Source organism: Talpa europaea (genome assembly GCF_964194135.1).
Source record: "Talpa europaea genome assembly, chromosome: 8".
Classification (NCBI taxonomy): domain Eukaryota; kingdom Metazoa; phylum Chordata; class Mammalia; order Eulipotyphla; family Talpidae; genus Talpa; species Talpa europaea.
The window spans coordinates 85,423,416-85,447,667 of record NC_140075.1 but is presented as its reverse complement, the minus strand read 5'-3'; the positions used below and the strand labels follow the sequence as shown (position 1 = coordinate 85,447,667).

Below are 24,252 nucleotides of genomic sequence, written 5' to 3'. Positions count from 1 at the left end.
ATCTGATTTTATGATCAATCATTAGATATGGCATTTTGGGGTCAAAAAAGATCTGTAGTTTTTATGACTCTTGGCACATACTGCCAAAGTGCTTTCCAAAAGAATTATATTAATTCACACTGTCATCAGATATATAAAAAGAATTCACTATCTACACACCTGAATTCATTGATATAATTATCATTTGGCATAATTTCCCTGCCTCTAGAAAATCGACAATTTATAACTTTCCTTCTCCTGTATACACATATTCATTTACCCAAGAATAGTAATGGAATTTTAATTTTTTTTTAAGCAGCACTATGACCTCTTTTCTATAGCTGCTATCTTGACAGTTTTTTATGCAGGGTTTCTATAATTAGGGTAACTGCTGAATCATTAATTTTCAATACTGAAATACTATTCTCATTTTAGGCCATTATTTTAGTCTAGAATGTATCATAAATTTTGCACAGTTCAAGTTTTTAGAAATGACAACAATAATTTTATAAACCTATACTTATTAACTTAAAAATGTCTCTTTAGCTCAGAAAAATTTATCCTTCTTAAGTAAAAACATCAACTAAATTAACTGTGCTATATTTGCCAATTTGATCTAGAAGTGCTTTACATATAATGTAGATAAATAAAGTTTCACAAAAATCCATTAATTCCTTTGTTCCAGAGGTTCCCTCTATTCCCTTCTATGCCTATAATATTTGTTGAAGCTACTAGATGATTTATGAATTTGTTAAAAGGAATAATTAGCCCAAGATAATCACTGTTAGGAAACATAATTTCCAAAGACTATATTAGAAGAGTCTCATTAGTAATTTTGGAAAAATAGTGTAAACGGACTGTTATTTATGAACAGCATTTTCTTTTTTTCCAATTAAAAATATTTTAACAGGGCCTCCCCGGTGGCGCAGCGGTTGAGCGCTGGGTTGCGAAGCTGCCCGCGGCCTCTGCGGCACCGGTTCGATCCCCGGCTGCTCCCAGGCCACCGGAGGAGGATCCCACATGGTGCGCAGACCTCTCCTGCCACCCGCTGCTCCCCTCAGCAGTGTACTTCGGTCCTTCTGCCTGCTCTGCTCCCCACTCTGGTTCTGGTGAATTCTCTCACCCTCCCGCGCTTCTGACTGTACCCAGTGCATGTATGAACAGAACAAACAAATAAAATAAATAATAAATAAATAAAAAAAAAATATTTTAACAGTAGATGTTATCCACAGAGATTTACAGTTTTCAGAACATTTCCACATGCATTATTTCCATTTTCTCTTAAACATAACTCTATAAAGTATTATGTAGGCAGATAGTATCATGTCCATGATATATGGAAAAACAAAGGTTATTGAGTCACCATTTGCCCAAAGATAACTATCTAGTAAGTGGTAAGATAAATATCTAGTAAGACTGAAATATAGCTTTAACATCTGGCAAGGAATTTTTCATTTTACCATAATACTACTACACATATTACACACACCTGAACACTCCTCCCTGGCTATATGCATTTTTCTCAATTAAATACTGAGCTTCAGGGCCTCCCTGGTGGCACAAGGGGTTAAGTCTCAGCACTATGAAGCTATCTGCAGCCATTGCAGCATGATTTCCATCTTGGGCCAAGGAGCTAACCCACATGGCACAGCTGACCTCTCCTATCTTGCTCACTGTTCCCCGCAGCAATGTATTTTGGTCAATCTGCCTGTTCTACTCCCCACTTTGTCTCTGGTAAATTCTCTTACCCCCTCCCACCTCTGGCCTACACCCCAGCTCTTGTATGTATAAATAAATCTTTTTAAAAAATATTGAGGTTCTCATGATGTGCCAAAATATGATTGAAGAGCAAAGCCACATGTCTATTTAGATGGCTTCTCTGAATGAGACCATGCCACAAACCTCAGGAAAAAGTGGATCTTCAGTCAGGAAACAGACTATACAGACCAGTGCTAGAAAAGTAGACAAGTCTTGTCTGGGCATGTAGGAACAGACATGAGGTAGTGGACTTGATAGAAATTCCCCAAATATGAAGAGCAACAAGAAGGTAAAGGGGTGAAATAGGCAAGATCTCTTTATGTCTGGGTTCCCTTGGGTCTGAACCAGATATATAGCAAATTAAGATTCTCTTCTGTGCTTCTTACACTGGAAAACACCTAATCACAGGATAATGATGGGGCACCTACCTTTATGGAAGATTTTGGGAATGAATATTATATTAATATTAAAATAAATTCCATATAGAATTCACATTTTATGATGAAAAAGGCATCATTGTGATTTTTAAGGAAAACATGAGAATTTGACTGAATTAGAATGTGATGGATCACTTTGGGCTGCTGTCTCAGGCCACTGAATAGACTATGAATGTTCTTTTTACCCTCAGATATCCCCAATAAAAAATGTTTAAGAAATACAGTAAAACAGGTTTTCCCTTTCTTAATCCCCTAGCATTTATAGTGAAGTTCTGTTTAAAATAAACCAGTCATGTTTCAGTGATAATGAATCAGTGGGCAGGCTATGTGGGCTGAAGACCCCTAAGAACTGCTGTATTTCAGGGAGATTAAGTTGGTGATGCAAAGATTAGTTGCCCACATTTACAAAGGCTGTAGGTTTTATTTTTAGTAAGGAAGATGGCATTCTTAATACATGCTTTCTCTCTTCTATTGAATTTGGCCATCAACAGAGTTGGAGGAAGAACCTATTGACTTTTTCTGTAAAACTATTTGGTCTTGGTGTTTTCTATAGGGGGGAGAGGAGAAATTAACCACAATTCTAATTTCTTTAATTAGTTTTCAAGATTGGCCTATTGCTCTCGATGGTATTTTCTGCTTATCTTTTTAATACTTTTTCTGTTTGTACCCTTGCTGTGGGTTGCTAAAAATGACTCCAGTGAATTATTCCTTCCGATTCCCACTCCTCTTTGAAGGTGACTTTCCTGCTCCTTCCATCAAGACTCAATTGAATCTGGGCTGGTCCTCTGATTTGCTTTAACCAACAGAATGAGATAGAAGTGACATTCTGGGACATCCAAATTCAGGTTTCAGTTTTCAGAGGTCTTCCATATATGCTGGAAAGGAACCAGGCTGCCATGCAAAGATATCTAAGCTGTGGGCCTCCCTGGTGGTGCAAGGGATATACACGCAAACTATGAAGATATCCGTAACCACTGCAGCACAAGTTCGATCCCTGGCCAGCCAGGGAGCTACCCACATGGCGCAGCAGACCTCTCCTGACTTGCCCACTGCTCCCCTCAGCAGTGTATTTCAGTCAGTCCGCCTGTTCTGTTCCTCACTCTGTTTCTGGTGAATCTTCTCACCTCTTGCACTGCTGGCCTGTACCCCAGTTCTTGCATGAATAAATAAATAAATCTTTGGAAAAAACAAAAAAAGGCATGCCTCCTTGGTGTCACTGGTGGTTGAGCGCAGTGCTGTGAAGCTGTCTGCAGCCTCTGCAGTGCCGGTTCGATTCCTGGCAGGCCAGGGAGGGAGATACCCACATGGCACAGCAGACCTCTCCTGTCTTGCCCGCTGCTCTCCTCAGCAGTGTATTTCAGTAGATCTGCCTGTTCTGCTCCCCACTCTGTCTCTGGTGAATCCTCGTGCCCTCCTGCGCCTCTGCCTCTGGCCCGTACCCCAGTTCTCGTATGAATAAAAAAATCTTTAGGAAAAAAAAAAAGTATCCAAGCTGTAAAGAGGGACCAAATAGAGCATCTGTTGGAGCATGCAAGACAGAGTAGCTCCATCCATGTATTTTCCACTTTTCATATACTGTGCTTTGAGTATATATCTCTTATAAACAGTATGTTTCTGGATATTTAAAATCCAATCTGTCTATCTTCTTACACTGTGAGTTTACTTCGTTTGTGTTTGCTGTGATTTTTGCTACATTTAATTATTTATGTTCTCTATCATCTTATTTGTAATTTCAGTTTGTTCTACTTTTTCTACATTTCCTACACAACAGCAAATTTTATAAAGTATTTGCTCACTTTCAGATATCTATTTTTATTTTTCTCTCTGTATTTCCATTTGTTATCTAAGAATAGGCACAGTTTGTACCAAGAGAATGACAGGGAGAAGCAAAAGTCAAACACTAATCATTTCTTTCGTGTTTTATCCTCCATTGCCACCTGCCTTCTGCCCATATCCTTTATTCCATAAGTACCAGTTCAGAATAGCCACAATGTCCAGAAATTTCTGTTTCCTCTGTTTACAAGCAACTTGGCTTTTTTTTTCCTCCCTCTGTAATTCCTCTAAGTTGATCTTTTGGGGAAAGAGCCAATCATTTTACTTTGTCAGCATCTTGGTAAGAAGCAGAACTGAAACGAATTATTTCATTTAATCCTCCTGATATCCCATCAGGTAGATAATGAAATAGAGATTCAGAGAAGTGCAGAAAACTTGCCCACTGTGAAGTGGTGACTTTAAAATACAGCCATTTAATTCCAAAACTGATGATCTTTTCCATTCTTAAATCAACCTTGAAACAAGCCATGTTTCCAACCAGGAAGGTAAAAATACTTAGGTTTAAGTCCTGACATTGCTACTTAATTAGCTGTGGTAACTTGTACAAGTCATTAATCTTCCTTTTCATCACTAAAAATGTTGATTCCCAGTTGTCATCCTACAAACCTAAGACTTTGGAAATAGGAAGGAAAAGTTTTATTAATCACAAGAGTTACATGACCTTGTTTATCACCTTAGGGTTTTCAGTGTTGAAGACTTTTTATTAGAAGTCAATCCTGGGGTATTCTGTACAGCAACTGAAAGAATAAAAGTTAACTTTTAAGCAAAAGGAGTCATCTCTTGTTAGCCACCAAGCAGGCACTCCTTGGGTTTCCTGGAATAGAACCTGAAAAAGCAAAATCAAAATATCAGTAATTAACTTTCAATTAAAAGGAGTCATCTCCTTACTTCTGTTAGCCACTCTGGGACAGAAGCTGAAAGAGCAGATTAAACATCTAAGCACAGATTACACCTCCCCCACACTAGGGAGGGACGACAACAACAACACAGGTATGAAAACCTGGTATAGTTACATGATGCACCCTAAAGAGTGCTTTCCATAACAGACCTTCCTCAGTAGGAAGCAGAAACTTAGAATCTTGTCTTACACCAGCAATTGAACAAATTCAGGATTCAAAATGGCAAACATGCCCAAAACAAATTGTGTAGACAAAATTCACAGCAGCAAATCCTTTCAGACTCAGACAAAATCTTGTTAATTTTTCTGATCCAGACTTTGCAAAAATTCAAGTTATCTCCAAGAATCCATCAAGGCTACCAGCAATTACCAGTTACTGCTAAGGCTACTCTTTCCTTAACACCCAGGCATACATTTGTTAATTTAAACACCACAGCTCCACAATTGGCTTGCAAAATCCATCAGGCAGAGAGCAGGAAGTAGCCAAAGACAAAGCAACATACCACTGAAGAACCATTATTGCCTTTAGAAATGCTAATGAGACAGCAGAGATTACAAAAAGAAAGAAAAAAAAAAAGTCCTAGTAACAAGAACCTCTGAATTTTACAAGAGCCCGCCAAGTGGCCTCAGACGCCATCTTTGATCTGGCCACATGGTCCAATGTACTGCCTAATCTTTTGAGTAAAACTGGCACAGAACAATTTCCACAAATTAAAATCTCTTAGCAAGTCACTACAAACAAATTACACACAAACACACAGAATCTTCACAAAGCCCAAGCCAGTTTTTCAACAGCAAATCGACATATGAAACAAACACACTTGAGAAACCAAAAATCACATTTGCGCTTATGGTAGCCAGTGCCATAGGGAAGCCCAATTGTTGCTTCTCTTACACACATTGTAACCCTGAAAAAAGACTGTCTCCTAAGATTACACCATGAGATCTGTGCCACCATAGATAAGGTGGAATAAAAATTAAAAGGGGGGATTGTAACAGGGTGGTCCCCAGGAAAGGGGGAGGTTCCCTGCCCCACCCAAGGGAGGGTGGAGCTGAGCAGGAAGAGGAGAAGCTGCAGAAGAGACTGAGGAAGGAAGCAGGATGGAGCCAGCAGACCTGGAGGAGGCGCATGGAGCCTAGAGACACGTGAAGAAACTGCGCTTGTCTTTTGGTCGTGGACTTGTTGTAGAGCAACCCCGATACAAAACGGGGTGCCTGACTGTGGGTCCTCACCCGCGCGCTTAAAAGGACTTATCAATGCTCTACTGCAGGCACACGTGAAAGGTTAATAAAAGGTTTATTTACAAGGGAAGGGGAAACGAGGAAATGTACAGCTCTGGGAGAAAAGCGGGAGACAAAGTTTTAAATGAGTCCTACCCGATCCGCCGATCAGGAATCCCAAAATGGCGCTCTGAGAGCTGGCCGCCAGCCAGGAGCGGTGAAGCCGGGAGGCGAGCGATCGCGAGCCCGAGAGAGCCCAAGGCCCACGTGTTTGGTTTTTTATATCCAACCTGGCTGCCCAACTCCACCCTCAGGTCCCAGCCACCCTCCCTTGGTGGTGATGGGAGTTGTCTTTCCCAGAGTCTTGATGGCTTTAGTCTGGAGTGGGGGTGGAGTCCACAAAGCCTGTATGGGATTAACTAAGGACATCACTTCCCCCTAACAGACTGGGTGACACAGATGTGGGTGAGACCCGTGGGGAGGTGACAATGGCAGCTTTTATCTTGATGTTGATTTTGCTCTTTTCCTTCCGGGCTTGTCCAGTTGTTTCTGACCCTTTTCTGTGGGTCCCCACTGGAAGATGCTTTAGACTTGTAGCAGGCTTTGGGGTCTTGTTCTGGGCCAATCCCATATGGATGGAGTTTTACCCACGAGGGGACGGGTAACTGGGTGCTTGATTTAGAAACTAGATTCTTTGCCTTTCCTGTATTGTTTCCTAGTTTTATTAAAGTTCCTTCCCATTAAAGTCTCATATGTTTTGTGTTGATGCGGCGGATAGCAACCCATTTAGAACAGGCAGGTTTGCGGGGCTTGGGCTGCCCCTCTCCCTGTCCTATAACAGAAGGCTATAAGAGAATGCCTGGGTGATGGAAATACTCTATATCCTGAATGCTGGTGATGACAGCTGTTTACGTTTAGCAAAACTTACCAAAGTGTACACTTAAGAAACTATGCTTTCCCTTGTATTTAAACTTTATGTCAATTTTTAAAAATGGGAGTGGAAAAAGAAAAAAAATTTAGTGACGCGGAAAACACCAAACTGCAGGGAGAAACTTGGAGTGGTAAGCCCTTTCTTTAAAAGGTTAAGAAAACATCCCAAAGCTTCGCTCAATTTTTTTTTTAAAGATTTATTTATTTATGCATACAAGAACTGCGGTACAGGAGGGGGGTGGGGGGTTGGTGAGAGGATTCACCAGAGACAAAGCAGGGAAGAGAACAGACTGAGTCAAATACACTGCTGAGGGGAGCAGCTGGCGTCAGGAAAGGTCTGCTGCGCCATGTGGGTATCTCGCTGGCCGGGGATCGAACTCGTGCTGCAGAGGCCAAGGACAGCTTCACAGGTTGCGTCTTAACCCCTTGCGCCACCCGGGAGGCCCTTCGCTCGATTTTTATGATGAAATAAAGACGTTAAAAAGTCCCGCAAACTGGGTGCCTTCCTTTCATCCCGCGTCCCCTTGCCCTTCTCCACTACCGAAGACGCCCTGGCAGCTCCGGCGGACTCGCGTCGGGGGTTGCCACGCCCGCCCGGACTCCCGCCGCGGGCGCGGCCCCAGGGCGCCCCACAGACCCGCCCCATCCCGCCGCAGCCCCGCCCATTGCTTTGCTCACACCCAACCGTGTGCGAGCACCGACGGCTCACCTTTCAATCAACTCCAACAGCGCGAGGAGCGAACCAATCGCAAGCCTTATCCAAGGGGAAGGGGCGTGTACCTTCCCCGGAAGTTTGGTTAAAGCCTCTCCAATCAGCGGCGCGGGGCGCCGAGTTTGAATTTGCCGAGGGCCGGGTGCGGAGCGCCGGCGTCGGCCGGCCCGGAGGGTGCCTTTCCTTTAGTTTGGGTGAAACTTCACGCCCGCGGCGGCCTCAGGTAGGTGGGGGCCGGGGCGCGGGAGGGAGGGCGCCGGCCCGCTTCCTTCTAGAAGGTCCAGACGGCCTGGGGACTTGCCGCTGCCGGCGGGACGCCGCCCTTGGGAGGCTCCTCCGGCCTCTCCCTGCCTGTCCCCGCCGAGCCGCGGGCACTGCCCTCCGGGCGAGCAGGTCGGGGGTGCCAGGGCCCGTAGTGGCGTCTCCCGCCCGCTCGTGACTGGACTTTGGGGCGGGGCAGTACTGCAGCTGGGGCCGGTTAGCCCTCTTCGCCCGGACGTTCAGTGGCTTAAACCCTCCCGGAGGCCCGGAGAGCCGAAAACGCCCGGGTTGGAACCTCTGGGCAAGCAAGACGAAGGCACTGTAGGCTTCCAAGCCCGAGGAAACAGCAGTCAGCTCAAGGGAACTTCGCTGTGGGTGAGATGCCAGCTGCCTGGCTTGTGATGCCAGCCCCAGCGTTAATTGTGCCGCTGTGGGCAGTTCATTGAGCTCACCTGTAGCACGCGAGCGTTGTAACTACCTTCTGGGGTTACTGTGATCATTAAATATGCCTTCAGTAAAAGAGGGAGCTTTGTCTCTACTGTGTATGGTGCTAGCTGTAGTTTTAAAATAAGTAATACGTACGTTTTCTTTAAAGAATTAAACCAAGTTTTAAGGGTGCTAACATCTGTTATGACATTGCATGAGTTTCAGGTATACAACTTGATACTTCGACATCTGTATATACGATTGAGATCACTAGTAGGTTGCCATCCGCCATCATACCACTGATTCAGTGCTCCCCCCAACTAGTTTTATCCATCCTCTAATCCCCTTCCCGCCTGGTCACCATCACTGTTAAGAGAATTTTAAGTCTGTGTTCTTTATCTTCCACCTAGGAATGAGATTGTATTTGTCTTTCTACGTCTGATTTGTTTCACTTGGCATAATCCTTGATTTGTTTCACTTAGCATAATCCTTTCAGGGTCTATCCACGCTATCCCAAATGACACAAGTTCATGTATTTTTTTTTATTATGAATTTTATTTTTATATTCCCCTTACAATTGTGAACCCCTTATTTTGACCCCAATCCCTCCCCTCCCCGCACCCCACCCCGCATAGAGTGTCTCTGGTTCATAGTTGTTTGTTGATTTTGATTTTTACTTTCTTATAGTTATTCTTTTTCCTGGTCCCTTATTTAAGTTTTCTAGATTCCTGCTATGAGACCATCCGGTACTTTTCTTTTTCTTTCTGGCTTATTTCGCTGAGCATTTCCCTTCCAGCTCCATCCATGTTGCTGCAAATTGCATGTGCTTATCTTTTTTGAATGCTGAGTAATATTCCATGGTGTATATGTACCACATCTTCTTGATCCAGTCATCTATTTTTGGGCATTTGGGCTGTTTCCAAAGCTTAGCTATTGTAAACAGTGCTGCTATAAACATAGGGGTGCAGGTGCTCTTTGTAATTGATGTTTCTGTGTCCTTTGTGTAAATACCTAGTAGTGGAATTGCTGGATCATATGGAAGCTCTATGTTTAGTAGGTCCAGAAATCTCCACACAGCTCTCCATAGTGGTTGGACCAGTTTGCACTCCCACCAACAGTGCAGGAGAGTTCAAAAAAAGTTGATGTATTTTTATAGCTTGGTAGTGGTCCACTGTGTATATATGCCGCATCTTTATCCATTAGTGTTTTCATATTCTTCAGATAAATACCCAAAAGTGGGGTGACTGGACCATAGAGTAATTCTAGTCTTAATTTTTTGAGAAATTTGCCATACTGTTTCCTGTAGTGGCTAACACCCATTTACATTCCCACCAGCAATGCATGAGACCTCCCTTTTCACTATATCCTATTTTGCATCTCACTAATAATCAGTAAGAATGAACATCTTTCCATATACCTGTTGACTTTGGAGAAATTTTATTCAGCGTCTCTGCCCTTTTTTGAGGTAGGGGTGGAGGGGGTCTGCCCATTTTTTAATTGGGTTTTTTTAAGTTGTATGAGTGCTTATATATCTTGGCTATTAATCCCCTGTCAAATGTATGATTTGCAAATTTCTTTTCCCATTTAGTAGACTGCTTTTTTGTTTTGGTGATTGTTTTTTTTAATGGCAGAAAGTTTTTAGTTTGATGTAGTCCCATTTGTTAATTTTTGCTTTTGTTTTCCATGCCATTAAGTCAAATCCCTAAGTTCAATTTAAAATTTTTATTTTAAGTTGCCAGAACATTTTTTCTGGAGAACCAGTCTTCTTCCTCCACTTTGGCCTGGCTGTTCTTTATGTCAGCTGTATGGGCTTTCTATTTATTCTTTTCCTCAGTTTGATCCATGCTTGCTTGGGGCCTTTGACATCTTTTTTGTCCTTCTCTCTTGTGTGGCTTGAATACATTCACAAGGCTCTTTCTAGGAAAAGGGCATGTGCTAAGTAAATTATATGATTTTCTTACATGATAAAACTAAATTTTATTTTGCCTTCACAAGTACAAACTGATATGGTTATCCTTCTGTATCACCATGGTAATTCTTCCTGAATACTTTTATTTCTCCCTCAGTCATATATGCAATTGCCTGTATATCATCCTTACATGTCTAATAGGTGTCTCATACATTTTGATTTCTGGTTTTGGTTTGTTTTGTTTGTTTTTGGTTTCAGGAAAATATGACTGGCAGCCTGTGTTCATCACCTGGGGAAGGTTAAGCAAACTGTTCTATCCTTTACTTACGTTCCCTATTTTCACCTTCATACTCTTTAATTTTGCAGTGTTCTCAGTGGTAAGACAGATCCTCTTATCTATATTCTGGACTATAGCTTCCTGGGCTTCAGTTCATCTGTCCAGCAGATTTCTACTTAGAGCCCCCCCAAATAGGTTGTAGTTTCTTCTCTTGATAATATCTTTCCCATTATTCAATGTTACATATTTACTCAATTTTGTATTTTAATATTTTTATTTCAGGAGACTGTGAAGGGACAGGAGGTGAACTGGAAAATTTTTTAAATAATAGAATGAAAATTTGTCATTTGGTCTCTTTTCCTTGACAGGATGTCGTCTTCACATTTTATTGGTCGCTACAGAAAGGATTTAAGCTCTGAAATGATTAGAACTAAAATTGCTCACAGAAAATCACTATCTCAGAAAGAAAACAGACATAAGGAATATGAACGCAATAGACACTTTGGTTTGAAAGATGTCAACATTCCAATCTTGGAAGGGAGAAGTCTTGAGTTAAATGAGACATCTCAAGAGTTTATTCCACAAAAGACCAATAGCAAGTCAAGTAAGTAAAGGTCTATTGTAATTTTAAGTGCTTTGTAGAGTGAATAAAGATTGTTTTAATACCTGGGATTTAAAAAAAAAAAAAAAAGCCCTGACCAAAAGAATGGCGTTTCGAAATATTCTTAATAATTTGATGTTTTCTACAACTAATTTCTGCTGTCTATTTAAGGCAAAGGTTGTGAAATTCCCAAACTAGGCTAAAACCATTCACTTACATAGCATTATGACAGTTTATTAATCTATATTGTGTTATAGAAATCTTAAAGTTCTTACTTCTGGAGCTAAATGATGATAAGATAAACTGACAGGGGACATAAAAATAGAACTGATAGAAGAATATATGAAATAAGGATACTTCACCAATGGAAACATTTCTTAGAAGAGTTGAAGGATTCATCCTTGCAGTTTGTCCAAAAAGTTGTGGGGTCATTAGGAAGGAAAGAACCAACTAAAGAAGAAAGGGATGATCTCGGAAAAGATAAAAACACAATAATGTGTGTTAGAAGGCAAGGGATGCTACAGGGAAAGAAGAAGAGAACTGGAAAATGACTTTTTCATTTAATCAGCAGTCAGTGGATTTCTGTTTACTTGTGTTTATATAAGAGGCTCTTGAAGCTAGCTTACAGTGAAATAAAGCAGGGATAAAGGAGACCAGTTAGGAGACTATTGCAGTCATTTATTTTCATTACATAATTAGTTGATTAGTGTGGTAGCAGCAAAGACAAGTAGCTGCTTTCTGAATATATTTCAAGGTTTGAACCAAAAAGATTTTCCAAGTGCATTGGATGTAGGTTGATAAAGAGGAGAGGGGGCGATTTGAAGGTGTTTTGTCTGAACAAAAGTATGGCGTGGCCATTTACTAATTTGTAAAAGGCTTGATAGAGGAACAGATTTTGGATTTGGATTTAAGAGGTTTTTAAGAACTCTTAATATTAAGAGTTCAGGCTTGGATATGTTGAATTTGAGGTGCCTATTATAACCAGAAAATTGGAATTTGGGCTACCTGACACCACTGAATGCTAATAAAGTAGAGACAGGAATTGAATCTTTGAAGTGTGCTTCAGTCAGACAGATGGCAATCTGGAAGATTGGGGGGGGGGTGGTAACACCCCAAAGAAACCGCCTTAACATTTCATTTCCAGCTGCCTTTTTATAGTGAGTTGAATAAAGAGAGTTCAGCAGTAAGCAGGTCTTCACTGCTGCCCGGAGATTGTGATGTTCAGCCTCCGGAGCTCCTTATCGCCCTCCTGGACACCTGGCCTCATGCTCGTCCCACTGTGCTGAGGCTGGTGGTCACATAACACTGGCTCCCCAGACTCCTGCAGACGTGTCCATGGCTGGAAAATTAACTCGGAGAAGACAGGCCATCAGCAATATGTGTGTGCACATTTCCTACCATGCCAGCTTAGTGTCTCACTTGATCTACTCCTCCTCCCTAGCTCCTATCACTATAAGACATGCAAGAACAGATGATGAAAAGTTAGATATACAAGATGAGTTTTAAGAGAGACGTCTGAACTAGGGATAAAATTTCAGGAATTACAGGTGGTGTTTGGAAAGCAGCTATGAGGGGGAAACTAACAAAGAACTGAGATAAAATACAAAGTAAGAGGATAAGCAGAAGAGTGTGTTATCCTAGAAATTTCACCAAGTGAAACAGGCAAATCAAGGAGGGGAGACTGATTAAATGTCAGTGATGTTTGTCAGGTCAAGTGATATTAGAAATGAGAATTTGAACTTTATCACTGTGGAGGTCAGTGGTTATCTTGATAATAGTTTTGGTAGATGAAGTTCAGGGATTGAAAGCCAGATTGGGATGGATTCAAGAGAATAGCAGCATCACTTGGGTCCTACTCTTGCACCAAAAGTTGAATTTGAGTCTAGTCAAACCCTTAGATATAATAACCTGGTTATAGAAAATATGAAGGGTAGAGGAGTGAGTGAAAAACATAAGGAAGCGAACATACCTATGTAGGGTACACTGTTGGACAGCTGACTATCTTGTCAACAAGAGAATGGCATGAGAAGAGAGAATCTGTTTGAGATCAAGAGACTTAAAACATAGCCAAATAAAAAGCATGGATCTTGCTTGGTTCTTACTGAATAAACCAATGATCTAAAAAAGAGTTGTCTGAAACAAGGAAGTTTAAATTTGGTCCCTGTAGATAGTACAGAATTCTAAATTTGTTAGCTGTGATAATGGTGGTGTGGTTATAAAAGAAAAATGTCTTTTTTAAGAGGTGCTTAAAATAGGAGTTGAAATACTTGTAGCTAGCACATTAGGAATTAACAAAAGCATTTCTTATCAGTATTTGAAGTTGGACAAAATGATATTTTAGATACTTACATAACTTTTTATGTGAAACATTTTATGTACTGTCTCCCCCCCCCCCCCTTTGGGTCAATTAAAATTGTTTTAGGTGATCTACGAAAACAAATGCTCCAAAGATACAAAGAAGAAAAGCAACTTCAAAAACTGAAAGAGCAGAGAGAGAAAGCTAAACAAGGAGTATTTAAAGTAGGTCGTTTTAGACCTGATAAGCCTGTTTTTCTTTTATCAAACAAGAATGCGGTGAAAGCTGAACCAAAAAAGGTAAATTTAGTATCATAACTTCATAGAGGAATAATTCTTTTTTTTTTTTTTTAAAGATTTATTTATTTATTTATACAAGCACTGGGTACAGTCAGAAGCACGGGAGGGTGAGAGAGAACCCACCAGAGCCAGAGCGGGGAGCAGAGCAGACAGAAGGACTGAAGCACACTGCTGAGGGGAGCAGTGGGCGGCAGGAGAGTTCTGCGCGCCATGTGGGACCCTCCTCCCGTGGCCGGGGAGCAGCCGGGGATCGAACCGGCGCTGCAGAGGGCGTGCGCAGCCTCGCAGCCCAACGCTCAACTTTTGCGCCATCAGGGAGGCCTGAATAATTCTTTTTAAATGAAATTTTCATTGAGCTTAAACCCTTTCCCCTTTATTCACTTAACTAGTTGGTAGTAGGTGGTAATAATCTAATAGTAGCTCAGGTGATGAAAATCAGCTTTTGATATAGGTAAAGCTAAGTTGAGGTAGGATACAACTAAGAAAGTGAGTAGAGCCAGGTGGAAAAATGCCTAAAGATTTGGCATTATCCTGTAGGATATGGATAGCCAAGGGAGAGTTATAAATTATCATTGTTAAACTAATAATTCAGGAAGAGTACCCTGAACTTGAAGATTATAGTCTGGGTAGAGAAGCATTTATAGATAGGAAGACCGCTTGTGAGACTATTATGTTAGGTGAGACAGGACAAGTGGGCTAGGGGAGTGGGTTTTAAAGAAAGAATTAGGTGTAAGACACCTTAAAAGGTAAATTTGACAGATGGTGAGGAATAAAGGAAATTGACGAGTTAGATATATGACGATTTTAATGATATTATTTTGAACAACTATTAAAGCATGCTGCTTCTAAAAGAGATATAGAAGGCAAGCAAAAGGAAATGATCTGCAATCTTTTTTTAAAATCTGTTTGGACCATCTAAATGAAAGGCAGTTGGTGATAAAAATTTGGAAATCTGGATAGAGGTCCATGTTAAGATGAGTATTTAGGATATGATATTGAGAATACAGGTGGACAGTTAAGCTGTAGAGACCCTCCAATAAGGACATATAAAATTATGAAAGAGTGCATTCTAGAGAGAACTCTGGTAGACAGAAATCAGACACTCGTGGCTAAAATTTAGCTTTTAAATGAAAACTTTATTTCTTAATGAAACATGGAAATAAACTCGACAGTTCATTTTTTTAAATTTTCTTTTCATTTTGACTCTTTTTAAGGCTGTTCAATCTTCTGTACTGATTACAAGGTCAAAGGCCAAAGAGCAAATGGAACAAACTAAGGTATAGTTGCTAGTACACCATTGTTACAAAATGACAAATTGTACTTTTTTTCTTGGTAAACAAATTCTTTTAAAATCTATTATCAGCTTCAATGATAGTGATTACTATATTAATTATACCTAATTCTTATTGGTTTGGTGACAGCAATTTTGACTAAATGCTAATGAAATATTCCTTATGAGAGTGATTCCAAAATTCAACTTTGTGTCACACTTATTTTTTACTCGGCTTCTATTAATGTATTCCATGTCATCATGGGTCCTCAAAACACTAGTATGGATAGTGTTAGTAGGAGGTTTACTAAAATAAAGTTTAATGGGCAAGGTGGGAATTACTTTGCTACTTTATTTGGTAAGGAAGCTAAGTTTCATATATTCACTAATTTTTTTAGTTAATTATTATGTTGCTCTAAGCTCTTGGGTATAGTAATAAACAAAACAAACAAAATTCCCTGTTTTCATGGAGTTTACATGAGAGACAGGCAATAAAATAAGTATGTAGAATATCAGAGAGTCATAAGCATTATGGAGATTTTTTTTTTTTTTAAGGGAGATGGAGAGTACCTAAGTAGTTATTGGGTAGAATTTTGATGGGCAATAAATCATTCTGGTACCAATTTCTAAGGTGGGGTGGGGGTTCACTCAAATGCAATACTCTGGACACCAGCTGGGTGTCATACAGTTTGACTCAGATAGCGCCAATTTTGGCAGGGGAATCTCACTGAAATAGTAGCATTTTGCATGAAGTCTTTGAGTGGAAGAGTGAACCAGGGGAAAGAACTTTCCACCCAAGAGAAGAATTTTTTTAGGTAAAATTCAATTTAGGACTCAGGTGATATATAGTCAGCTATCTTTTAGTAGCTTAAATTATAGTGCTTTCTAATTTTTCTCCCAAATTTTGTTGATCTGCCAACTGTTTAAGAATACAACTTCACATCTCCGTATGTGCACATTCTTCGTGCACTCCCCACATTTTTTCCCCCTGAATTCTAGAGTTCTAAAGAAGCTTTTAAGAAAATTTATATAATGGAAAGCTTTTTTTCTTATTTTATTTGGGGTAGTGGATTTTTTGCCGGGTCATTTATAATTGTCAGAGTTCAGATGAGGGTAATTTATAGACTTAAAAATGTGGTAGTTTATTCATTATATAGCTAAATTAATTACATATATTCAAATACATGATCTTTTAAACAGATTAACAATGGGAGCAATGTTCGGGCAGTCAGACCTGGTCAAAGAAAAACTTCTGAAAAGAAAGTGTTGGAAAAAGAGAAAAAAGGTATGGATATTAGCAATTGTTATAGTTCTGATGCTGCCACAACAATAATTTAATGATTTCAAAAAGCATTTGATTCTGACTATTTTTTTTCCCCACAGCTATACAACCAGTAGTGCCCACATCGATGAGAATGACTCGATTGGCTACTCAAGCAGCAATGCAGACTGTAAAAACAGTCTCATCCACTACAACAGGAAGGCCTATCACAAGAGCTACTATCAGTAAGACTATTTCTTGATCAGTGACTAAATTAGAGGTCCTTTAGTTTTTTTTTTAATATTTAAGTTTTTGAATTGTCATGTATTTTTTTGAGTAGGAGAGGAAAAAAGGAGATTTCAATTCCTGAAGGTAGGTTTTGTTATCTCTACCACATCCAGTTAGCAAATAATAGGTGTTCAAATGTTGAAGTACCTGAATTGGCATAAGCAGTGCTTCAAAGTGGAAAATGAATGGCCCAAATTAACTAAGGTCAATCCACTGATGGAATACAGTGTAATCATTTTAGAACAATGTAGAAGAAAGTTTAATCACATGGTTCCTGATATACTAAATGGGCAAAGAAAATCCGGTCTCATTCCAAACCATATGATCACAGTTTAAAAAAATAGTATGTGACTATGTGAACATAGAAATGAACTGGGGAAATGTACCATGATATGATTACTCTGTAATGTAATTTTTTTTTAAATTGTTCATTGTGCTTTTCTTTATTTTCCTAATTTTCTGTAATAAATGTTCTTGATATTTTGATATTCAGAGGTAAAAGGTAAAAATACTTTAATACTTTTGTTTCATTTTGAAAACAGATGGTATATACTTGGCAGGAGATTTTACATTTTACCCCATTTTATAATGCCTTTTAACCATAAAGTTGTTTGAGACACATTCCTGTTGATGCCTTTTTCTTTCCCCAAACTTCCTAGTACTTTTGTTTTTAAGAGTACACCATGGTGATTTTATTTTATCTGATTTATATTTGCATAGATGAACTAGGGTGTAGACTGGAGGTGCAAGGGTTGAGATTATTCACCAGAGATAAAGTGGGGAGCAAAACAGGTGGATTTATAGGAATACACTTCTAAGGGGGACAGTGGGGCAGACAGGAGAGGTCTGCCTCACCATGTGTAGGTTAGCTCCCTGGCTGGGGATTGAGCTCAGGCCATGGCAGTGATAGTGCAGCTTTTTCTATCTAGTTAAAATGGATGTCATATTTTTATTTTAGAAGCAGAAAGTAAGTCACCAAATAAAGGAATACCTGCCAAAAAAATAGAAGGAGAATCTGACAAGGTAGAGTATAAACATGTTTATTTCTAGCTACTTTGAAAATCTCATTGCTACTTTCATAAAGTTGAAGTTAAGCATACAGAATTACTTTAAGAAGTTAACCTACATGTATGTTAAACCCTCTTGAACCATAATGACATATCAAGAGGATTTACCCTTGTATTTAAGATATCTTGTCTTCAAATCTGTATAAGTAAAGAAAATATAATCAGGTTAATAGAAGACAGAGAAAAATAATTTAGAAACAGCTATGGACACCTGTAACTATTGTTAATAGTGTATTTTTTGAAAGCTGCTTAGAAAGTAAATCTTTAAAGTTTTCATCACAAGAAAATATTTGTAACTGTGGTGATGCTGGATATTAACTAGACTTACTGTGGTGATCATTTTGCATTATGTACACGTATTGAGTCATATGTGTGGTTCATTTGAAAAGAATACAATGTTTTATGTCAATTATATCTTTTTTTTTTTTTTTGATAGAGGCATGCTTTATTTATTTGTTTGCTGGTTTGTTTGTTTGTTTGTTTGTTTTGTTGATACAAGCACTGGGTACAGTCAGAAGCGCGGGAGGGTGAGAGGATTCACCAGAGCCAGAGCAGGGAGCAGAGCAGGCAGAAGGACCGAAGTACACTGCTGAGGGGAGCAGCGGGCGGCAGGAGAGGTCTGCGCGCCATGTGGGACCCTCCTCTGGTGGCCGGGGAGCAGCCGAGGATCGAACCGGCGCCGCAGAGGCTGCGTGCAGTTTCGCAACCCAGCGCTCAACCGCTGCGCCACCGGGGAGGCCCAGTGTCAATTATATCTTTAAAAATGTGGCAATTAGGGCCTCCCCGGTGGCGCAGCGGTTGAGCGCTGGGTTGCGAAGCTGCCCGCGGCCTCTGCGGAACCGGTTCGATCCCCAGCTGCTCCCCGGCCACCGGAGGAGGGTCCCACATGGCGCGCAGACCTCTCCTGCCGCCCGCTGCTCCCCTCAGCAGTGTACTTCGGTCCTTCTGCCTGCTCTGCTCCCCGCTCTGGCTCTGGTGAATTCTCTCACCCTCCCGCGCTTCTGACTGTACCCAGTGCATGTGTAAACAGAACAAACAAACAAAACAAATAAATAAAGAAATAAACATGCCTCTATTTAAAAAAAAAAAAAATGTGGCAATTAACTGGGAACAGAAAAATGCCATACACCTTCTATGGCTAGTCTTACTGTGTCATACTGAAAAGTTTTTTTCCTCATCTGATTACTTATAATCAAGGTTATGTTAAAAAAGGATTTCATCCTTGACAATAGTACTCATCCAATAAATTAATTAGATTTCCAACTATTGTAATTGTCAACATAATTTAAGCAAAAAGATTTATATGTCTTAGTTTACACCTTAGGTTAATTTGCACCTTAGTTTTCATATAATTTGTTGTAATATCCAAAAATTATTATTCTTTAATAAGGATTGTTTTTTTTTTTTCTTTTTCTGGCTCATAGTAATGGCTTAATATAGCTGGTCTTCTAATTCCATCTATACATTTAATTGTATTTCTTTGTATGTCTTGAATTCTTGTACAGGGGACATATTTCTCAACTGACACATTTTGAGATCTGTAAAAATTGGTTGAATATATATCCACAAAAGAAAAATTCTCACTCTATTCTTTTTACTTACATTTAGGTCATTTCTTTTAAAGTTGATAGTGAAGAAAATACTTTGCATTCAACTACCAATACAACAAATGGAACGGATGGAGTCTTGTCAAAACTGGAAAACTTACCTAAGACAAACTCTGCAAAAATGAAAGGGAAGAATTCCTTTGCACCAAAAGATTTTATGTTTCAGCCGCTCGATGGCCTGAAGAACTACCAAGTAACACCTATGACTCCCAGAAGTGCTGATGCTTTTTTGACACCCAGTTACACCTGGACCCCTTTGAAGACAGAAGTGTAAGAATGTAATGTTAATAACGAACTCCTTGCTGAGATGAAGAACAGCAAATGCTTTTCTTAGCTTTGGCCTGTGCTTTTTAGAACTTATTAGTTAGTAAACTATGTGGATTATAAATCATGCAGATTTTGTCTTCAGAAGGCTGCAATAATGGATTTAATAGTTTTGATATTTTAATATATTATTATTTTCATGGCACAGTTTGGGATTCTGGGGATTTTTTTTCCTTTGGATTTTAATAAGTGAATTTATTTTCACTCAGAAGTACATTTTTAGAAAGAAGAGATTGCTATAACTCTATAGTTTAGACATGGTTTGGACTTTTGTTTGTGCTTTTTTGCTGAGTATTACTTTAGAAAAAACTACCTCTAAAGAAAAATTATTAACTTGCAATGAGGAGGGTGGGGACAATCAGTTGAAATCTGTAAAAGAAAAGGCAAAGTTGTTTTGTAAAGACTGACTAGTGGCAAATACACTAGAAACTACTCAGCAACCTCCAAGACTACTAAGTGCTTATGTTCTATTAAGAGATCTTTAAAATCTTTGGATTTCATTATAATTAGGAAAGATGGATATTTCTACTACATAGGTTTTTGATTTTTTTTCTCTCCAGAATAGACATATTTTTAAAAAGATAGAAACTTTTCTATTTTATCCCAGGTTTAAAAAAAATAAGCATTATTTTGAAATCCTTTAAATAGAGATATAGGGCTCATGTTTCATGAAGTATATATTTGCTGTTGTTTTTAGTGATAAGACTCAAGAAGCAGCAAAAGAAATTTTGGCACAAAAAACTAAAACTTACTCTACCAAGACAGTACATCAATATTCAAGTAAATTACAGTGTCCTTTGGACAATAAAGGTATGGTATTTTAACTAAATTTCAGCTGTTTTCTGGATAATGATTCATCAGAGATTTGTTTAGTCTATTTTCATATGATTCAGGAATGTTACCACAAGTGAGAAAAGATGGGAAAGCATGGGGAAAGACATTCTAAAGAAAAAATGAGAATAAAAAGTAGAAAATGGGGGGGGGTTAAATGTAAATTTGAAGAGATAAAGAATAGTGAGGCACCCATTTGAGGAGATGTGAATGAAATCTATTAGGCGGAAATAAAATTTTGAAATTCAGCATTGAAAAAACTGAAGGTCCCCCCCCAAAAAAGTCTTGTTATGGGGGTGTTATTTTAGGAATTACTGCTTGGAAATTTATGTGCAATATTTTCTTTATAGAACCTGTCTTTAATAAAAATGAAACTACTAGAAATTCAAATGGCCTCCCAATAAAGGAAGACTCATCATTTGAAATAAATGAAGAACATATACCTCAGCCACAACATGATGTGCCATATTTCAGGTTTGTCTATTTGTTCCTAGTATAAGACTTTTGTGTTAATGTCTGGACATTGGAAATTGACATTTCAGCTATTTTGACCTTAATATAATAGATATCCCTAGGTGGAAATTGACTGTGGGTGCTTTATCTTTTAAATTTCAGTTATTCTTCAATAGCTGGTGCTTTTTTATGGATCCTAATTCAAAGGGTAAAAAAAGGTACAAGTGGGAAGTCTTCTTCCTAACTGTCTGCCAACTCTGTTGTTTGAACATTTCATGGAGGCAAATGTCCATTCATTTCTTATAAATACTTCCAGAAAGATAAAGTTGAACATTTATAGATTTATTTATACTGTTTTCATAATCTTAAAGTCTAGAGACATTTCGTTGTTAAGACTTAGACCTCTCTCGTGCTTTGTGTGTGTTTAATGGCCACATGGTATCTAATTGTGTGTATTTACCGCAGTTTACGTAGTCGGTCTCTGTTGCTGGTTAATTATATTGAGATCAGTCAACTACTATTACAATGAAGCCTCAGAAAATGCCCTTGTATGCCTTTCACTTCTCTTAAGTGTAAAATATAATGACTCCAATTTATATTCCCTCTAGCAAGATATGGGGACTTCTATTTTCTTTTACCCATTTAAAAAATTTTCCACAAAGACAAGTTAATGTTTATATTATTAAAGAACAGGGGGGAGATGGTAGGAGACTCTTTGGACAACTAAATCATGAGATAGCATTCTTTCTTCAACTCTGAAGAGCGAAAGTGAACACTATGTCTTGGGGAACCACAACCCTATCACCTAAAGATCTTGGAAACAAGTCAGAGGACTGCATTTGGAGAGAGGCTCCAACATTCCATATATCGGACGTGATTACATGCTATTATTCTTGAGTGAATGTAGCAAGAAAATTACCATATCCTTTCTATTGCAATGATAAACATTTTCTTGAGCTTTGCCAACCAAGAGGATGAGAAATGTTATCTTGCTAAAATTTTGATATTTATTTGTTCTGTTATGAATGAATTTTACTTGTTTTTTACTTCAAATATTTTTAGAGCATAAAATTTTAGAATTGTAGGGTATTTTAGAGATTAGTCCATTGTGTTGTTCAACTGAGACATTGTAATAAAAAGCAATTTACCCAACTAAATAATGTCAGCTCTTCTTTTTCTCATTAAGTTGTTACGTTAATGCCATTGGATATAAATAGCTAAATTTTTCTTCTAAGAAAGAAAACCATCCCCAGTTTTCTCCCACCAGGATGCATTTTATAAAGAAACAAATTTAACTTAGACCAGGGTCTTAACCTTGGCATTATTGACATTTTAGGCTGATTTTTTTTTTTTTTTGCTTGACTTCTTTTTCTTTTTCCTTTTCTTTTTAGAGTAGTAAGATTTTATTTTTTTAATAATTTTTTTATTTTTTACATCATTGTTCTTTTTTAAACAATATTTGCCTCCCCGCAACCCCTCAAGTGTAGTCCCTATAGAATTTCCTTCACCAATGCACTCTCGTGCACCATCACCTCAGTCCCCTGTGCTCCTTCCTCCCTCTGAGCCTTCTCCTTCCTCCTCCCTTGCAGTATGTCTGATTTATAATTGTCTGTTTTTGCTTTGTTGTGTTTTGTACTGTTAATATTTTTTTATACTGATGTCTTATTTGGTTTCCCTATATTCCTGCTACAAGTGAAACCATCCAATATTTTTCTTTTTCCTTCTGGCTTATTTCACTGAGCATAATTCCTTCTAGCTCCATCCATATTGCTGTGAATGACCTGAGTTTATCTTTTTTGATGGCTGAGTAATATTCCATTGTGTGTATATATACCACATCATCCTGATCCAGTCATCTGTTTTTGGGCATTTGGGTTGTTTCCAGGCTTTGCCTATTATAAATAGTGCTGCAATAAACATAGATGTACAGGTTTTCTTTTGAATCAGTGTTTTTGTGTCCTTTGGGTAGATCGCTAGTAGTGGAATTGCTGGGTCGTATGGTAGCTCCTTTTTTAGTAGACTGAGGAACCTCCAGACAGCTTTCCATAGTGGTTTGCACTGCCACCAGCAATGTAGGAGAATCCCTTTTTCACCACATCCTCGCCAACATTTGTTGTTGCTAGTTTTTTTGATATGTGTCATTCTTACTGGTGTAAGGTGGTATCTCAATGTGGTTTTGATTTGCATTTCCCTGATTATAAAGGATGTTGAACCGTTTTTCATATTAGGCTGATTAATTCTTGTTGTGGGACTGTCCTTGGGTGGTAGGCTCTTTTATAGCATCCTTAGCAGTAACACTCCTTCAGTTGGTAAAAATCAAAAATGTCTCTAAACAATGTCAGATATCCCCTGGGTGGTAAAATCAATCCCACTTGACAATCACTGCCATTGAGTAGCAAAACCTAGTAGAGAGAACCTGTGAAGCCATATCTCTTAATTCCAGGCGTGCAGTTTTTAGCTTCAACCCACTCTTGGCAGTTGGGTTGGTCTTAGTTCCATGGACAATAACAGAGAACTGATAACAGTGATAAAGAATAGAACAAAATAGAAATTAGAACAGAGTAGAAATATTAACTTGAAAAATGGGCTCTTGGAATTGACATCTGAATAAGTTTTAGGTGTAGAAAGATGTACATACATAGGGTATCAACTTGTATTTATAGACTTTAAGATATGGCTTATAAGATGATTAGGCATTTGCTCTGGGAAATTAATATTAAACCTTGCCTTTTATACCTTCCTAATATTATTGTGTCATAACACTAATAGTGTGAGAAATATTTGTAAAACTGTAATGTTTGCCATCATTTCAGAAATGTTCTCCAATCAGAGACTGAGAAATTAACTTCATACTGCCTTGAGTGGGACCAGAAACTTCAGTTGGATATTCCAGATGATGGTGAGGGAACATTTTTTTTATGGCTTAGTTTTGTTTCAATATGATCATATTTATCTGAAATATAAAAATCTAGTGTTGCCCAGTGGTATAGTTTCATTGTTATTCAAAACAGCAAGTTTTTCTATCTCAATATATGTTTGCAACTATGCTAAAATGGTACCTGACTTAAAAGATAAACACTATTGGAATACTGACTGCTGTTGGCCATGGGACATTGACCTGACCTTGGAGAGGCTGGGACAGGTCATTCACGTGGTAGTCAGTTGCCCACATGATCCAGTCCGGTAGTATCCCCGGCCACCAGGCTTGGTGAGCTTCCCAGTCTGTGTGCAGCCATGCAGCAATGCTGGGAGAGACAGGAATGGTCCACACAGCTCCTCTGTGGGATACCTGAGTGCCACCCAACCCCTGACTG

At 38.9% G+C, this 24,252-nt stretch overlaps 1 protein-coding gene across 1 annotated transcript in view; it reads left to right on the top strand.

The window, feature by feature from the left end:
• Positions 1-11,010: 11,010 nt before the first annotated feature.
• DLGAP5 (DLG associated protein 5) overlaps positions 11,011-24,252 on the top strand; it is a gene marked incomplete at both ends in the record, with an annotated part of 30,757 nt that continues 17,515 nt past the window's right edge. The window contains 10 exons of the mRNA XM_084241310.1: positions 11,011-11,245; positions 13,644-13,837; positions 15,052-15,114; positions 16,308-16,392; positions 16,491-16,613; positions 17,615-17,679; positions 19,332-19,600; positions 20,352-20,464; positions 20,836-20,959; positions 23,752-23,837. Coding sequence (XP_084097436.1) covers positions 11,011-11,245; positions 13,644-13,837; positions 15,052-15,114; positions 16,308-16,392; positions 16,491-16,613; positions 17,615-17,679; positions 19,332-19,600; positions 20,352-20,464; positions 20,836-20,959; positions 23,752-23,837 — 1,357 coding nt within the window. The remainder of the gene's footprint in view (positions 11,246-13,643; positions 13,838-15,051; positions 15,115-16,307; positions 16,393-16,490; positions 16,614-17,614; positions 17,680-19,331; positions 19,601-20,351; positions 20,465-20,835; positions 20,960-23,751; positions 23,838-24,252) is intronic.